The sequence below is a fragment of the Lissotriton vulgaris genome, chromosome 7 (genome assembly GCF_964263255.1).
Source record: "Lissotriton vulgaris chromosome 7, aLisVul1.2, whole genome shotgun sequence".
NCBI classification, from domain to species: domain Eukaryota; kingdom Metazoa; phylum Chordata; class Amphibia; order Caudata; family Salamandridae; genus Lissotriton; species Lissotriton vulgaris.
The window spans coordinates 1,485,660,372-1,485,679,357 of NC_141695.1; the positions used below are offsets into that span (position 1 = coordinate 1,485,660,372).

The following is an 18,986-nucleotide window of genomic DNA, read 5'->3' on the forward strand; positions in this document are numbered from 1 at the left end:
GTTCCCTAAGCAAGCGCCAGGATGCCCTTTGGGTGACAGGTTGCGCTATATAAGTACACCTACATTTACATTTACATTTACATAAGATGCCTTATAGCTAAATTTCACCTGTGCTGCAAGAAAATAGTTTCCCAACCTAATTTTACTGGAATGTCCCATTTTAAGGTTTCTTTGCCAAATATTTTTTACCATGGTATCAGGGGTATTTGGAAGTGCCACGAAGGACAAACCACATCTGAGTGCAGGCCTAGGCCTTCCTAGTGGAGCCTGTTAAAGGAGACATTCAGTCAATGACTACAAAAAATACGAAAACGATTTCTACTGAGAGCTTTGGGTCTTTTACAAATTGATTCAGGTTGCATTCAGCATTACATCACTCCCACAGTAAGGAAGGTAAACACTGACATAGATTATTATTAGCTAAATGTACTGCTTGAGAGACCAGGATGCACACGGATTACTGGTCCTGGAGTTTCACAGCCTTTGAATCTCGTATCCTTCCCATGATCAGTGTTGTGCTGGGTTGGGTTGACATAAAGCAGTCAAACTGGCCCAAAAAAACTGAAAAGTTCCTCTGTACCGCGTGTTTTGTTTTTACTTTAGGAGCTCTTATTATCAAAACAGAGAATAACCAGAGGAGTAAGCATCCATGATTGATTATAATGTACATGTGCTAGGAGAAAGCAAACAGGAAATCAGGGTGTAAGGGTTATTACTGATGGAAATGCATACCATTTGGCATATCTTAATGTCTCATATTTCGATCTTATGAACATTTCTTAAAAATGCAAGGCAAACCCTCACTCACCAACCAAGGTGCTTGCATCATCAGTGGGATTGCCTTTTCCCTTAAAAGTTCTTATGGGGAATGATGGGCCCTGTATTAAGGGAGTGCTTTTTCTGGGAGGTGAAATAACCATATGCAATAGTGAAGCAGAAATGATATCCTTACCCTTGCGTCCTGGGATCTTCCCATTGAGTAATTCGTGTTTGATGGTTGACATAATACACTCTGCCATTACTGTCGGTCCTTTTCTCTATAAACAATAAAAAAGATAATTGTAACTATTTTCGTTCAGATTTATTTTACAACCTAATGCATACCCTTCATGCAATTAAAAGCTTATAATGAAAACTAAGTACAAGACATACTCTCTCTGTAGAACTGATGTAATTCATTTGCCCCCGGTGCAGACCTAAAGTCTGACACCCCAACTACAGTATCAAAAGAACACCCACTCTCCAAAAAGCCATTCATTATGGCCTGAGAAGAGTGGGTGAGGCGCGACAAGGATGACAACTGCTGCTTCTGGTCTGTGTGCCCTTCAAAGGTACCAAACTCCCACAGTCATTGGTAGGTGGCCACGGGGAAACTGGGAACGTTTAATAACCAAATTTGCTGGTGTCTTTGCAACAACAGCAGCTGCTCGACGAAAAGGCCATGAGCATAAGGATCCCCACCATGGTGCCCCGAGCAGGAACCACTACATCAGAGAGGCTACAAAACGGGTAAACGAAATCTAGAGGGCAAACTGGAAAACCCAGAGCGATTCGAACCTTTGGCATGATTTAAGAAAAGCAAAAAAAAAGACCTAGGGGAGAGGATGTAGCCTTACGGCTAGAGCGGTTGACCTCAAAGCTGGGGAACCGGGTTCAAGTCTCTGCAACAACGCTCAACATCCTGTGATTCTGGTCAAATCACTTAATCTCCCTGTGCCTAACAAAAATGAATGTGTCTTCATGTAACAAAACTGGTGCTCATGTAAAGCGCTCTGATACTCGATGTCTCGGGTCTAGTTGGCGCTATATAAAACTCTAAAAAAAAAATTTTAAAAAGAGGAAATGGGAGCTTGCGAGGTCATGGAATACTGGTTTCTGGGCAAAACGGCTGTGTGATATCAAGAGAAAGAACTTGGCCAGTTTCAGGCAGAAAGTGAACACCATCAATAACCCTCTGCCCAAGGTGGCATTTCCTAACCGCACATTTTAACCCGATGTACATCGCGTTCTCAAACAGGATATCACACCCTCACAGAATCCCAAGGAAAAGCATTGAGTTAAGAGCCTCAGTTTGTGTCCGAAGCACACATCTCAGCCGGAAACAAAAGACGCGAATTGCCAGACTGGGATGAGAAGCAATTCCCAAGCTCAAACAGCGCAACAGGTTCAATTACACCACACCAACAGGGCCAACAATCAACATATTGAGATCTTAATCTCGTCTCCACCTGGAAAATCAAACAGAATTTGCATTACCAATTCACACAAGGATTATCCAGAAGCAAATATACAAAGGGCGCAAAGAAATAGGATTGCACCAGCAATTTTTAAGGAAGAACCATCCCACTAGGCAGAGAAGTTAGAGCTATTCTTCAACTTTGCCCTAACCTGTGGCAGAGTCCCAGCTTCATGGAATGGCTCAGTGATCGAGCCGATATTCAAGGGGGGAGACAAAACCAAGCCTGAGAACTACTGCTTGGTGGCACCTATTGACAGCAAAGCAAAATACTTTGTGGGAACCATTGTGGCGGAACTACAGACTTGGGCAGAGGAACACCACATAATCCCAGTGAACCAGACTGGCTTCTCTAAACAAACCGGATTAATAACAAAGATCATGGCTCTTTTTCTGCTTAGTGACTTTGCAATGTCCTACACACAGCCTGCCCACCTCTGTTTAATAGACTATAGATCCGCATTTGGCAGGGCAAGCCGCATCAACCTATGGTCAAAACTGGCGGCATGGAATATGCGGGGCAGTCCATTAAGGTCATTGCAAACGCTGCATACTAACACATGGATCAGGCTAAAATTGGGGGTTGGTTTTCATCTGCAAAGGTGCATCACAACAACTGAAGGATTAAAACAGGGCTGTGTGTTGGCCCAGACCCTTTTTAACCTGTTCCTATCCGATCTACCTCCCTCATTAAACAAAGTTAACAGCCATGCCCCTAAACTGGGAGGACTTCTGCTATCAAACCTGCTGTATGCAAAGGATTACATTCTGGTAAGCAGGACAAAAGTGGGACTGCAAGACCTCCTGGATGCAACCTTGGAATAATCCAACCGAAACAGGCGGACTATAAACATGAAAAAAATATCAAACCCTAACACTCCAAGGAAATAAACTGAAGAACCACAAATGGCACCTGGGCGTGAAAAGGTAGATTCAACCAAGGCGTACAAACATCTTGGAGTTCTCTTTAATTCCAATGGAAGGTTTGTAGCACAAATAGAGGAAATCAAAAGGAAAGGCAAAGTACTCGCAGCGGGCTTGGGCTTGCTGCACAGAAAGATAAAGGGCTCCTCGCTTTGTCCAATCTTGTAGGTGGCAACATCTAAAATACTTCTAACATTAGCCTACAGGAGGAGCGAGGCAGTGAGGGGCTGGGACAACACTGTGCTGGGCAACAAAATCTAAAAAATCTACAAGTCCATCTTTCACATGCCGGCAGACACGTCTCCTGCACAGAACAGGTTGGAGTTTGGTATGGTAAAACAAACCCTGGGTAGGCAGGCGGCTTTTGTGTGTTGCTGCCAAAACCTTAACTTAGCAAAGGAGGGTGCCTTGGGCTACTACCTCTGGCTGAAAATACAGGGGACGACAGATCACCCATGAGAACGTTCTTACAAAAGGTCTCACACAGCTATCATCCATTTGCTGTGCCTTTGCAAAGCCCTCTAGACGATCGACAGAATATACTACGTAAAGAATTTAATAGGAGAAGAATAAGATCATGCAGAGAGGCCGCTGTGGGGACCTTTAAATATATGGACTTAAGACTGAACTGAGCGCTGGTAAAATTCCTCAGGATCGTGGAGAAGCGGTTAGTGGCCACAGAATGCAAAGGAGGGGATGAGGACTAGCTATCAGGGCAGGGGGCAGCTACAGGGGGTCTTACTTGTATTATCACAAGTGCATATTACAGGTTTACTACAAAACTCTGCCCGTTTGACTTTACTCCAAGGTGGTTGAATGTGAAGAAGCAAGGGGGGGCATCTGCAAACTGACGTCAATGCACTTTAGATATAACCTCTTGTATATAGCATGGCTCCTTCAAAAGGTAGAAAGTATTAGAAATGTTCTCCAGCATTAAAATTATGAAGCTCTAGCCTATAGTAGTAACTCTGTCCCGTATGGCTCAGCAGTCAGACCTTGTTGATTGGTTAGAAATTTAATGAATTCGAATTTTACTTTGTAAATGTAAATGTATTGGCATTTATATAGCGCACTACTTACCCGTAGGGTCCCAAGGCGCTTCGACCGCTGCGAAACCCTTCCTGGCTTCCCTGAGAGATGGTCCCTTAATGGGTATCTCCAGGGTGAGACCAGGCATCCCCGGCGGTCTGGTGGGGCCGTTAGTGAAGATGAGGCAAGCTAATGCCCAGAGTTGCCGAGTGTGATCGCTGATCAGAGTGGGCACCGAGGCGAGAGAATTATCGAGTCCGCTGACCCTGGTCCAGAAACCTGCCGCGCCGGGAATCGAACCCTGGTCCCGGGCCGTCCTCTGCTCTCGGGTCTGTCGCCTCTAACCAGTGAGCCACACTACTTCACTTTGCGTCCAGTTCTGCTGCCAAGCTAACTGTAATTGTAATATAATAATTGGATTTTTATTAGAGAATTGCCAACTGTTTTAATGACTGTATAAAATTCAAAAAAAGGGAATTGGATGATTGTCATGGCCATGAGGTACCACTCGATCTCCAGCGTCGCGCGATGCCCAGGGACCCGAAGGTGTGGGGCAGGCGGCAACGCTTGCGACTCCCGCAGAGCCGCGTGGGCGGTGTCGCCCGGGCCCTCGGCTGCATCGTGCGAGCGTCGGGGTGGGTCGGAGGAACGATGACGTCTCTCCGACCTCTCATGCCTCTTACCTGAGGACTTGGAGCCTGACGACCGGTGTCCACTCCCGGAGCTGCGAAGTCTCCGACCCCGCGACCTGTCCCTCGGCCTCCCGTGGGACCGGGACCTGGAGTGGCGCGGGGCCGACTGCCAGAGCTCGAGCCGCTTGCGGGACCGCTCCCCCCTAGCCTTCGACGTCAGGGCCCGGCAGTCGGAGCAGGTGCGGTCGTCGTGATCGAGGCCTAAGCACTTCAGGCATCGGCGATGGGGGTCCGTGACCGACATCAGTCGGTCGCACTTCGAGCAGAGTTTGAACCCGGGCATCCCTACCGGCACCGATAGAGTCGAAGACTCGAAGAAAGATAATGATCAAAAAGATCAAAAAGTTCAGTCAAAAAATGACTAGGGGTAGAGCTTCTCCGGATATGGGCTAGCTGGCGCGGAAAAAAGAAGAACTGACGTCAGCGCACATGGGCGGCATCTAAGTACTCCTACGACGTCATTTCGGCGCTAACGACGCCGACGGACGCGAAGCCGCAGACGACGCCTACCGACGCGCAGGGGTATTGCTACGCAAAAATTTCCGGATCCAGTCTGACGCCTGGGGATATTCTAAGGTAAGGAATCGATCACTAACGTGTATCTTTCAGATGCTCTTTCATCAATAAATTGTAAAGCCCATCATAATCATGCACAATGTTACCTTTCAACCAGCCACCTAGTGTTTTTACTTCAAAGTCTAAAAATCTACCCAGGACTGACTCTGGATGTTTCGAGTCTCCCTGAACCTGATCCTGTATTCCTTGGTGGTGAATCCAAAGCCCTCAATCTGGGTATCCTTCATGGGTTCATACGACCCACCATCTGCCTCACTTAGTGTCAGGAATGTATCCCTACACTTTCCTGAGAACAGCTCCCAGAGCAGCGTGCCCCAGTACTTTTTATTGAGTTCCCTCAGTTGACAAGCCCTCTCAAAGGCTGTAAACCACTGGGTAATATCACCTTCTGTGTATTTAAGGACAATCCCTTTGAGGATGTTAGGGTAAAAGCCATTGTCCCTATTTATAATTGTGCTGCTACCAGAGATGTGTCCTAGGCCCATCTCACCCCTTTCCTTTTCTATAGCCATAAGTTTAGCCTTTAATGCTGTCCTCTTGGCTAGTTTCTGAAGATCTGCATCTTCAGTGTCTATCTTTTCTCTGACACTACTAGGAGTGCTGCTAATGGCACTGCTTTCTGAAGAGGTAGAGGTGGAATCAGTGTCCACCTCATCCACATCTTGGTCCTCATCATCATCTTCCCCTGAGGGGACTTTTTAATTGCCAGGACCTTGTCATTTTCTGCCAGCAAGTGCTACAGATAAGCTTTTGTGGGTTTAGGACCCATGGCATTTTTCTTGCCTTACAGAGCTCCCTGAGATAAGATACTCCAAGGTACTCATAGGGAGCCAGGTTGAGTTCCTTGGTGGTCCCTTCTACAGCCATGGTTTTAAAGTAGTTGGAAACTTTTTAAGAACTTATAAAAAATGCTAAGTACTACTAAAAGCCTAACTACTTTACTACTTTTTAATTCTAAACAGTTTTGCAAAGGGACTCAACCAAGGCCCAATCAGCTACCTAAAAACAAATTCGAAAAATTGAACATTAGAAAAAATGTTTTTAACTAGAGACAATTTTGGATTCCTCTGTGGAATCTCTTATCAACCAAGTGGTACAGCAAATGTTGAGTCTTCTATCCCACCGCTCCACCACCAACGTAGGAAGCTGACTCTTTATGCGATATATCAATAAGTTGATATACCATGTAAAGAGTCCAGGGATTGCCTTATGAGTGGACTTGGTCTTGCTATGCAATCCCAAGATATTTGCAAATACACACAATGATTAACAAATGACAAATCGACTCAAGAAGGAGATCCACACCAACTTATAAAAAATAGCAAATATCTTTATATATGTTTAGGCATCAGAGAAAAATCGTTCAAGTAGGTACCTTTTCAAATATGAATTCTTTTCACTTTAACAATTGGACACTGCAGTTTCGAGGTTTTGCAAATTTTATCCTAAGGCGGGAAGAAGTTCTGCAAAAAGGTACAGTACATTGACATACAGGACTAATCTCCAGGAATTAAGGTGAGTGGTGAGCAAGTTCGACGGCAGCACCAACAGTACACCACCAGAGACAAGAGGGCGGCCAGGTGCACGGGGCAGGTGTGAGGCTGGCGATGTTTGGGGGTGCAGGGACACCTGGGGTCCTCTTCTCCAGGGCCGAGGGGCGACAGATGCAGAGATGTCTACAGGGGTTAGGTTTTTCTCACCAGTAAAAGTCATGAGGGCCTACTTGCTGAGGCTGCAGGTAATGTTGGGGAGTCGACGAGGGGTGAAACCACAATGGACTCGAGCTCTGGAGGGCTGGGGAACCTTGTAGGCACCGGTGGCCCACTTCAACTCTGGCAGGAGACGACGGGTGTAATGGTGCCTTCAGGTGTCAGGCTTTGGCGGGTCTGGAGGCCTCAGTCTCTCCTCTTTTGGAGTTTCTGCAGGATGCAGGGAACAGTTCCACTGTTCTTCAAGAGATATTGGTCTTTGTTGAAGGCAGGCAGTCCTCCCAGGTTTTGGAGTCGTACAGCTGCAGGACGAGTCGTCTTTGGCACAGGTTCGACAGGACAGCAGGGCTGGGGCCAAGTCAGGTGCTCTTTTCAGACTTCTGTGGCTACTCGTGTCCTCCTCCTATGTAGATTCTCAGGATCTGCTGTTCTGGTGCCACGGACTCCACTGAATATGGAATTTATGGGTGCTAGGGGAGTGTAGGGTAGTAGCCAATGGGATGCTGACCCTTGGGGTCACTATGCCCCCAATATGACCACTTCCTGTGGGAAGTGGGCATAAGCCTGTCTCAGAATTCCTATGTATGCCACCACAAAGATGGCTGTGCTTTTAAAGGCCTGTATCACTACTCAATAAAGAGACTAAGATCCTGGCAAAAATGTATTAGCTACCCGCTTATAACAGGATATCTCCAGATTGGTGTACCCTGACCAGTCTGGCTTTATGCCACATAGGGGGACCAGGCTGAACCTTAGGCGCCTTTATGACCACATTCACTTGCTAAGGGGGTGCTAGAAGGCGGCAGACCTGTCCCTTGATGCTGCCAAAGCTTTTGAACCCTTAGAATGATGATTCATACATGGAGTGCTGAAGAAAGTGATAATAGGTCCCTGCTTCTGGCAACGGATAAAGCTACTCTACGAATGCTCAATGAGGAGACTGCCCAAAGTCGTGTGAAGGGTGTACAATGGAAGCACTGCGCTACCGGTTCGTCGAAAATACTGCTGGGCATCGCAACTGGTGGTAATTAAAGAATGGGCCTTCGTGCCGCAGTAAGAACCGGCTCTAAAGGCTGTTCAAGAGGCAATGGGAGAAATGGGATACCCAACAACCCTGTATATGTCAGACTGGGCAACAAATCTGCTAGCCCACACTGATTCACTGAGGAATGCCTGGTGAGAGATCAACAGATGCTTTGAATGATGGGAGAACAAACTAACACCTCAAATCCATTCATGGGACAGCGTGGCCTTGGCAGAGGTGGGATGTACTCAGGGAGCCTGAAAATGAATTAGGATAGAAATAAGCAAACTGGGAGACCTATGGCAGGAAGAGAAAATTACAGAATGGGAAGTCCTTAAAGATGAGTACCAAAAGGTAGAAGCGGAGGTCTTCACGTAGTTCCCTGTGAGATATGCCCCGAGGACCCAGTGGGAATGGAAAAACCGGAGAAATCCCTGCTAGAGGAACACCTGCTGAGAAAATCACTAATGGAAAACAACATCTCGTGGACGTATAAAAAACTACTTAACTCCCCAAATGTCCTAGAGAAACTGAAAGAAAACTGGGCCCACGATTTGGGGGACACTGAGGAAAGGAGGAGGAAGGGGCCCTTCGGACACTCAGGGAGATAGAAATCTGGGCTCGCTTACGACTGATCCACCGCCGGATAATCCATAAATACTACTATACGAGATCTAGACTACACAAGATGTGGAAGACTAGGACCGGCAAGTGTGCTAAGGAATGCAATAGACCGGGCACTTTCCTCTGCACTCTTTGGGAATGTCCGAAACTAACAACCTGCAGAAAGGCAGTATGTACATGTTTGAGACAGGTCAATGGAACCCAGGAGGAGCGCACAACCAAGCTGGCAATATTTTAACATTTGGCGAAATTACCCTCCATGCCTGCCCCCTGTCGCCTTGCCCCACCAACACAAATCAAAACTCTTTTGAGGCTAGGGCTGAATGTGGCTTAAAGAAACAAGGCCCAAAAATGGGAATCCAACACCCCACCGGATTTGACCTCCTGGAAATGATATATGGACTGGTGTGGGGTGGCAGAGAAACAGGTATATTAAGTGAGGGGATGCCTAAAGAAATGGGAAAAGATATGGCAGCAATGGCGAACCTACCCAGGACTGTAAAGGAGATCGAGTGGGCACGGGATGGAGAACAAAACAAAGACACCCACAAAAGAGACCAAGGAAATTATGTGGAAATAGGAGAAAAGAGGAGAAGGGAACAAAGCTACTGCAATTGTGAAAAGGATCGAATACATTGGTATTGGCTGTTATAAAACTAATAAAATGTGTTTTTTTTTAAACAGTACCCTCACCAGAAGAAGCTAATACGTTTGTTAACTTTCTTCTAAACATAGAGTTGGACACAGAAGAGATCTTATTGATCTACATTTACTTTAATTAAGGTGCACAACAAGTAAGTAGTAATTACTTCTGTGCCTCCAGATCTGAAAATCCTACTTTCCAAGCAGTGCATACTGTGCATATGCGTTTGTAAATGAATCTCTAAATTACAGTATCCCTGGGACAGCAAGCCCTTTACATAAGAACTTTCTCATCCAGTAGTCAAAAGTTTGTTGATCAGAGGACCAAGACCAAACTGCATCCATAATTCATACCACTGGTCCTAGCAGTGGTGAGTGGTGGAAAGCGAACTGAATTGATATATTTTCTAAGTGCTGACAAGCACCAGAAACTGCAGCCATTCACGAAATCATGGAATCTGCCGATTTTGAGCTTTCATAATCCTCATCTTCAGCAAGAAGGATGAAGAGGGAAATGTTCTTGTGCAATGCTTTGTACACAATCTCAATCGCCAGAAAGCAAGGAATACATGGGTGACAGCCCTCTCCAAATCCCTTTCAGTTCACAAACTGGTGGTACTGGCTGAGTCAGAAAGATGGTCTTTATCTGAGGCATATTAATATACAAGATGTCTTCTCCAAGTAAACTACACTACACTACACCAACTCACATAGAAATTATTTCATATGCTGTCAGTGAAAATTGAAAAATTGTTTAGTCAAGAGAAAACAACTTAAAGAAAGCTCTGTCCCTACACTTGACACAATCATAATAGTATCTTGTTATTGCTTTTAGCACAAAGTTTAGAAACCAGAGAAAAGTTACAAACGATTGATAATGTTCTTACTGATGGACAAAACTTAACATTGCCCCTCACATGATCTTTCCAAGACAGAATGTGGTTGTTGGAAGTTGTGTTGCAATAACTACTCACTAACACCAGGTTTCTCTAAACAACGCAAATAACGGACATGAGAGAATCCATAGTAAATAACAATAATACGAAACAATGCACCACAAGACCAGTGATAGGAGAGAGAGAGAAACTCTGTTTATTTAGACCGTGGTCTTTAAACAATGAGATCGAAATGCATCACATCAATATCAAAACCATACAAAATGTATAAAATCAGGCTGTTACTCTCCATGCCGCTTTCTATATGTTATACAAATTTAAAAAGAAAAGGCATTCTATGGGTAGCGCAGACATAAAAATGTTAAGAAGGATTTTAAAACACATGCTATACATAATAAAACTGGAAGATATTACATTAAAAATAGGCAGTGATAGGAGTATTGCAAATTGTTTCTGCATCATACAGAGGTTAAGAACGACGGGCCCGATTCACAGAACTAACTTAAGACAAAATCCTAAACTTGCTACCATTTTGGTATTCACAGAAGGCACTTGCTCATTTTGGTATTCACAGAAGGCACTTACTCATTTCGGTATTCACAGAAGTTGGGACTCCTAACTTTAGGACTCCTAAATGCCTTCTGTGAATACCGAAAGTCTTAAAATTAGGATTTTTCTCAACTTTACTACTACTAAACTGAGACAAAACCTAATTTTAAGACTTTTGGTATTCACAGACGGCATTTAGGAGTCCTAAAGTTAGAAGTCCTAACTTTTCTACTACTAAATTGAAAAAAATCCTAATTTTAAGACTTTCGGTATTCACAGAAGGCATTTAGGAGTCCTAAAGTTAGGACTCCTACCTTCTGTGAATACCGAAATGAGTAAGTGTCTTCTGTGAATACCAAAATGAGTAAGTGCCTTCTGTGAATATGAAAATGGTAGTAAGTTTAGGAATTTGTCTTAAGTTAGTTTTGTGAATTGGACCCGACATTTAGCAAAAGCAATTTAAGAATACAAATTTCAAATCAACCAGCCACACTAATTAACACCCCCAGTGAAAAACAGTATGCAAAACGGTGTTAAACCATCTATGGAAAACCGAGTATCCATCTTAAAGAAAATGTGCCTTCATATTTAATTTTTCCTACTAGTAGATTCTACCTGTTTTCAGATTCCCTATCTGAACCACACTCAAAGCCATTTAAAAAGGAGGAGCGTCAGAGGTCTAGGTGATAATTAAGAGTCCAATATGACCGCTCTGAAGTACAGCCCTCCCACCTTGAGATTCCACTATCACATTGGCATTAAAGGAACTATGCTTGGATAAGTAATTCAAGGTTGGTTTGGTAGCAACCATAAAGATAGACAGTCTGTCCCCATGGATCGGAAGAAGGAGCACCTTTGCCTCCAGGCGAGTGCACCCTTAACCCTCTCAAAGGGATCCTTAACTACAACCCGCCTTACCTAACCTACAGCCACCACTTCCCACAAGTAAATTATCTCTAGCACAGTTTCTTTTACCTACAATGAGGTGGGCAAGTACCTTCTGGGATGCAGTCTGTTAGCCTCGGCTCCATCTTAAATAAGGAAAAATATAGAAAATGGGAAGTGAAATCACCTCAAAAACTTCAACTTCAAATATTTAAAGCCAACAGGTTTCACCTCTGCTAAATCTATTGGCTTTGTCAATGTTTTTAAAGAAATGTTGCACAGTGGTGCTAGCTGCTGCACAACATGGCTTAACATTTTTTTTTAAAAAGAGGTATGACGCGGACAGAGATGACCATTTAACTTTAAGACTTGCTGCACAGCAGCTAGTGCTGCTGTGTACCATGCCCAATATACATTGTCCAAAAAAATAGATTTAGTTGAGGTGAAATCTATTGGCTTTGCCAATGCTTGTTTTACGCAGGTTTCCCCTCACTACTACTGCACCGTGTCCCTCATGCTGCAGCCATACACGGCAGCATCCCTCCCTCCAGGAAGACAGTTTCGTACATGGATGTAAGTCTAGGAGTAAAAAGTAGAGTGCCAGACGTGGTGGTGCAGTCAGAAGTGAGGGTTCACAAGACCTTGCAGCTAATGGTGAATGATGTGCAGTGATGCACAGAGACAAGCGCCTCAAAGTCAAAGATTCACAGTGCCACACAGAGCCATGCTGTGGATCAAAATCTTACAGTGCCAAAAAAGATGCAAATATCTCTATTCTGCACACTATTTCTGCTGCCTTTTTCACCCAGATTACCCCAAGAAATGAATATCTGCCTACAATTGTCAGTTCTATGTGGCATAAAGCACCAAGGAGCAGACAGAAATGCAGTGTTCGAACTGAAAACTAACAACTATAATGTTATCTCTCTCGCTCTCTCTCTTTATATATGTATGTATGTATGTATGTATGTATGTATATATATATATATATATATATATATATATATAATCTCAGAATCTGGCTCGATGTCTACTAGTGAGAACCAGCAAGACGAGACAAATATGACAAAGAAAAGTTGGGATCGAAGATGTTAATCTATTTTTAGCACCGCGAGCGAGCACGATGGGCAGAATATCCCAAAATAACAGGAGTGGTAAGTATACACAAACTGTACATTGTACAAAACAGAAGCAGTGGGTTTGGTATTAAGATACACAGCACACCAGAATCCAGTGGCACGAGGCACACCACACAATGTACACAGAAAGCCCGGATAATGCCAGTCTAGACTGTCCATAAAGAGATATGTTCAAGTTAAACCTTCCACCATGTACACTACATCAGAAGTTAAGAGTGAAGTTCCCCCAAAAGAAGCACACATTGTGCATTAAGGCCTACACTGTTCCCGCACATACTGTACTTCAAGGGCTAGGGATGGAGTGTACATACACTTTACACCGAATACAGAACAGTAAGGGTAATCCACAAGCACACAGTGCACAAGGCGCTATTGAGCGGCGGTGGTGGGGATTTAAAAATAATGTAGAGGGGGACGGCAAAACCAAGGAGAGGAGAGAAACGACCTGCAGATGCACCCATATGGAGTGCTCGTTGGTACATGTAAAAAAAAAAAAAAAAGAGTACCTGCAGAGTTTGTAGCCAGTTGAAGACAGTGACCAGAAATTGCACTTAGTTCAAACTCCAAACCAGGCAAGGACAGCAAAGCAAGAGAAGAAGTGAAAGCAGACTATGTGCAGAGGACGTTCTGGCCAATCAGAAGCACATACGTTAGAGTGACATTGGAATAAACCAATAGACAGTTCAGATAAGTAAGGGGCGGGTTCTAAGCCCTTTAAAAAAAAGGAAATATTTACAAAAGACTGCTTGCAGGCCAAACATTAAAAAAAATGTCAAACCTTCAAAGATACCTTACTCTTAGAAAATGTGATAAGCAATGAGAAGACTGGCAATGCTTGCATCTCTCCGACACTGTATGGTTAAGTAAAAGCTAAAAACAGTTCTGAATGATTAGTACTACAATAAGAAAATAAGTTACTTTTCTTTAACTCCAGTTATCTAGTATTGGTATCTTCCATAGATTCACATGCTTCAATCATTCCCCGTCGAAGTGTCCCACGGTACTATAATAAAGCAATATGTAAAGCTTTTATAGGCTATAATGACAAAAATCAGTTTAATAGCCTATTTATGTCCTTATTAAAAACTTGAACTATAGCCTATCAGACGACAGCACCCTCTAGAACACTCCCAATAGAAGCAGAGTCCCTCAGATTTTGAAACACAAGTAGGAATAAATAGTCCCGAGCTATACGGGGAGCCTTTTAGGGGAGGAGGGTGGTTTGCTTTGAATCGATGAAAGATAACAATACTAGATAACTGGAGTTACAGGTAAGTAACATATTTTCTTATCCAGTATTGGATCTTTCACAGATTCACATGCCTAAATCAGAATAGCAACCAGTGTTATGGGCAACTTACATAACCTTAGAGGATGGTGGGTAAAAGTAATATTCCTTCATAAGAGCACATATAAGAACAAAACAAAATCACATGAGTATAGAATACATATGTATACATAGAACACACATATATAATTAATAATTAAATATATGTTGCAATTATAAAGATGCCTTTGTGGTAGGTGAAATAGATTTAAAGTGTACATAAACATTTATATAAATGTATACATACATATGTAAACATACACATACAAGCAACCTTCATGTTTAGTAATATGTTTAGTAATATACATATTTGATCGCATAAATACTGTAAAGCTGATGAAAACGAGGATGCTTCATACGATAATATCATATAAATGTGAATATAACCACAATAAACCATGTGTATAAATGCCTTAGGAATAGAAGCTCACCCTACAGGGGTAGATGCTCTAACCCACTCATCATACTTCATATGCTGTATCAATGTAGAATGAGGATTCTAAGCCGTAGCCCTATGGGAACATATTGGATATGTCACAAGTTGTAGTCCTGCAGATCTCTAGAAAGGAACATTTGCAAACAAAGTTAAGCGAAGTATTTACCACCGTTGCAAAATGTTCTAATGCTTGTGAAGTTGGAATCTGCTAGCATTGGAGTGGCAAAAAGGAATGGTTACTGAGGAAGTATGTTGCAATGGTTGCGGTAGTCAGAGAAGTGCCTTGTGTAGATTACCCCAAAAAAATTAATAGTGGAAATATTTGGCAAATTTGTGTAGTCAGAAATAAACAATGATAAAAGAGTGTATAATTTGATGTCCTAGGTTTGGAGAGAATTGTAGCTGGAGATCTTGGAGTTTGAAAAGAAAGTAGGAAGTATTAAAACTTGATTGAGGTAAAGTTGTGCTGAAAGTTTGGGAATAAGTTAAAGTTTGTTCCGAGACACCCCTATTCTTGAGGAAAAGTAGGAAAAAAGGCTCTGAGTTAGGAAATCCTGTATATATTGACTGTGAGAGCTGAAGCAAGAGCCGACAGTAATGCGATCTTTCACCTGAGAAATTTGAGGAGTAATTTGTGAACCTGTTCAAAAGGTAGTTTGATAAGATGGAAAATGACAATAATAGGATTACATTGTGGAGGAGAAGCTTTTACAGAAGGGAAAGGTAAAAAGTCCAAATGGAATGCTTGATTACTATTTTGTAACCGAAAAATTAACGTCTATCTCCAAATATTGCTGTGAATTGAAGATTAGGAGACTTTTGCACTAATACTGGCTTAACGAGAGATGGAGGATAATGAAGAGTGTACCCTGCTGATGCTCCAAATGGGTGCAGGGCACACTGTTGACAGTATAAGATGGATTGATTTCTCTCTAATTCGGACGTTTTGCTTTTTATTTCTGCGGTTTCCTTGTATAGGCTGGGTCTACAGGCCCAAGGTATGTCTATGACCCTGGAGCCATAGATTGTAGTGGCTATGTGGACAAGTAGAAAGAGAGAGACTTGTTTGGGTTGTAACAGTTTGGGTTGGTTCATTGTCAATAGTACTGGCATGCCAGGAGATGTAAGGGATTGAAGTCTGACAGTAAAACAAGCTCTGAAAATTAGTGTTGTTGGACACGTGGAAGCAAATAGGATGCTGGTGTTTTAACCTGTTTGGCGGGAACCCTACGACCTTATTAGTGAGCATGGACTGGAACAGAACTAGCCTGTATTATTGTTCTTTGTGGGAAGAGATGTTGGGATGGCTTTACCCAAAAGTGTAGATAGTCTGCTACTATAGTGCCGGGAACCCTCTGCTTGAGGTAGAGGTTGCGCTTTATAAGCTTCAGTATTATTATTTTATTATATCTTTGATGGATTCTGTTAACTGCTGGGGCGGTTGGAGATGGTTTTGGTGAAGGATTCTGCTTAAGTATCAGCTTACGTTGTTTGTATGTGGCCTGTGAGATATATTCCTTGTGTTGTGAGGCAGCACCAGAGATGTTGAACTTTATGGGAGAGTATATTCTATCAAGTACCTTCTAGATCAGGGGTCTCCAAACCGGTCCTGGAGGGCCGGATCCATGCCAGATTTTTTGGATATCCCCATTGAGATACATGTAGTTATTTTAAAAATCTGGCATGGATCCGGCCCTCCAGGACCGGTTTGGAGACCCCTGTTCTAGATTGATAAGAACGTGGATGCTGACTGTATTATCTGCTGTTACTATTCTTGATCAGCGTGTAATTATCAGAAGAAAAGCTTCCCAGGCGAAGAGGATTGTGTTTAATAGCAACTGTTGAAGTGTATAGTGTTCTGCATTGTAAAGCATTTCTATAATATTAGTGAATTCTGAGTATAGCCAACCTGTAGAGAGACATTCATATTCATCAGCAAGTGTAAATACCTGGGGAATAATTTGAAGCCTGAGATAGGTAAGAAATGTAAGTCCACCACTAGCATATAAATTATATTTATGGAGATGTTGAAGATGTTCTACAACCATATGTCTGTTTACATCTATGTTTTTGTAGATCCTGTTGAAATTGTGTAATTCTCAATCAGGAAAGAGTTATTAGTTCTAAGAGATAAACTTTGTTATAGATCCCCATATCCTTTTTTTTTAACTCTTAAAAATGTTGGCCATTTCATGAAACAGTGACTGACCTCTGAATATTAGGAGGAAGATTCTGTTTGCAGAAAAATAGAAAACCAGCTTTGTTACTCTGGATATTTTGAACTCTGTTGAGGGTTTTTAGCTGCTAATACCCAGAGGTTGGGAAACAGCTGATGACCTTAAGGTGATACAGGTGGCAGGCCTTTGGTGTGAACGTGTGGTGGTGCAAGGTGGAATAGTAGGATTTAAAAATGGGTGCAGCATCTACAAACACAATGGTGTTTTCATGTTTAGAGAGGAACCATTAGAGAGTTGTAGGATATCCCATAGATATATGGGAGCATGGAATTCTGTTGATTGATCTTTGCATAACATGAGGAGGGCAGCCTTGTGTAATAAGTGAAGAGAACAGGAGAAGCACCCGTTGGTAGATTGTTATTTGATGAAAGTGGACGGTATAGCAAAGGTGGCCAAGTTTGTATTTATTTTTTACCCATGTGAGCAAAGTTATCTTTTTCGTATTAGTGAAGTTATTTGGAAATGTTTGCACTCACGGGATAAGTGGGGATTGGAGGTAGGAGGCACCTCAGTGATGTCAATTAAAGTTGACCTTGCCAACACTACCGGGGCCTTACCTTAGATGTGCCCATGACACCAAATGCAGAAGCCCTTGCCTCTGAGCTACAGCTCCCGTTAGATGTGCCACGACCCCTGGGTGGGGACAGGGGGTTGGTTCCGATGAGGACCTTGCTTCATATATACATCCAGATGGTTGACAATATATTATTATTAAGTGGGCTTTTCTTGCAAGGGACACAAAAAACAATCTTAGAATCAAAAGGTGCCAAGGGATGTGGCCGTGGATGTGTTTGGGAAATTTGTGTCCAGAGCCCTAGATTGCACTTAAGGTTTAAACATGTTTCTTTAAACCCTCCAGACCTACAAGTGTGCATACTGTTAATTGCCAGAATCCTGTGCAAGTGTAGAGTTTGTAGCAGAAGATTAATTAGTGCACTTATTTAAACTATATTTGCTGGTATACCTGCATAAATAGTATAAGCGCATACACTTACAATCTGGTGTGACTGTTGTACGGGAGGTTTAGAGAGATGTTAAACTACCTGTGCAAATAGAGAGTCGGTATGGTCACTTAGTAAAGAGACCAGTGAATTTGAAGCATGCCTTATATACATATATCATGAATTCGCGGCAATTGCACTGCCACTGTGGTTGTGTTGCATATGTTTCTTAGACTTTTTCTGCAAGTATATTTCAGTCTGGGAAAGCATAAGTTAGACGTTAAATTCCCAGGTAGAAGGATTAGTCAGCAAGTTAAACCCTTTTTGTGACAGTTAAATGGAGATCTAGGGTCATACTTTGGAGAATGAGGATTCTCAGATGGAGGTTTGCAGCGAGAAATTCCATGTGGTGGGATCTCAATAGGATTGGTGATAGGGTAGTGGAAAAGTAGGCAGTGCCTGGCTACAGTGGCAAAGTGGCTACTGGAAAGGTGTTTGATCGTTTGTATCAGGATAATGTTTGTTGTGAAGTGTAAAGCATATAACATGCCAGGGTTATAGTTTCTTTTTCGTATGGTTGGTCCTTATAAATTATAAGTAAAGTTTCCCAGCATTTGGCAGGATTTAAACTTCTGTACTGAGGAAGCCTGTGTCAACAGAGGCACAAGGGTTAACCAGGAAGCTATAAACCATTGGTGCAATAGTGAGGCACTTTGGATTGTTTGAAATAGTCCGCAAGACAGTATTATTCAGCCAAAGCAATTTGGAAAATTGATGTCTGAACCCTTGAGAAAAGGTTTTAACCCATGAAATCAAACCATATTTCATTGCAATGTTGGTTGACAGCATCATAGATGACATTGTCGATGACAGTCCCCCTCAAAGACCGCTGTCGACGACGAGAACAAGCCCAGGCACCGCCGTCGACTACGCCATCTTTCAGGTATTTGCAAGATTTTTGGTATGCTGAAGACAGAAGGACGAGGGACTGTCCGCAAATGGTTCATGTTCGTCCTAGTTGCGCAAGAACTGTATAGCATAAAACATAGAAAATGCAGAAAACAACAGTTGATAACTGTCAGCAGACTGCTGCGCGGACACTGTGGCCTTTGACCGCCGT

General features: G+C 42.9%; 1 protein-coding gene across 4 annotated transcripts in view; it reads right to left on the reverse strand.

Annotated features, from left to right (window-relative positions):
- Positions 1-18,986, reverse strand: part of ITCH (itchy E3 ubiquitin protein ligase) — a 1,274,207-nt gene that overhangs the window by 531,406 nt on the left and 723,815 nt on the right. For all 4 annotated transcript variants that reach the window (XM_086932290.1, XM_086932292.1, XM_086932291.1 and 1 more), the window contains one exon: positions 953-1,037. In XM_086932290.1, the coding sequence (XP_086788416.1) occupies positions 953-1,037 (85 nt within the window). The remainder of the gene's footprint in view (positions 1-952; positions 1,038-18,986) is intronic.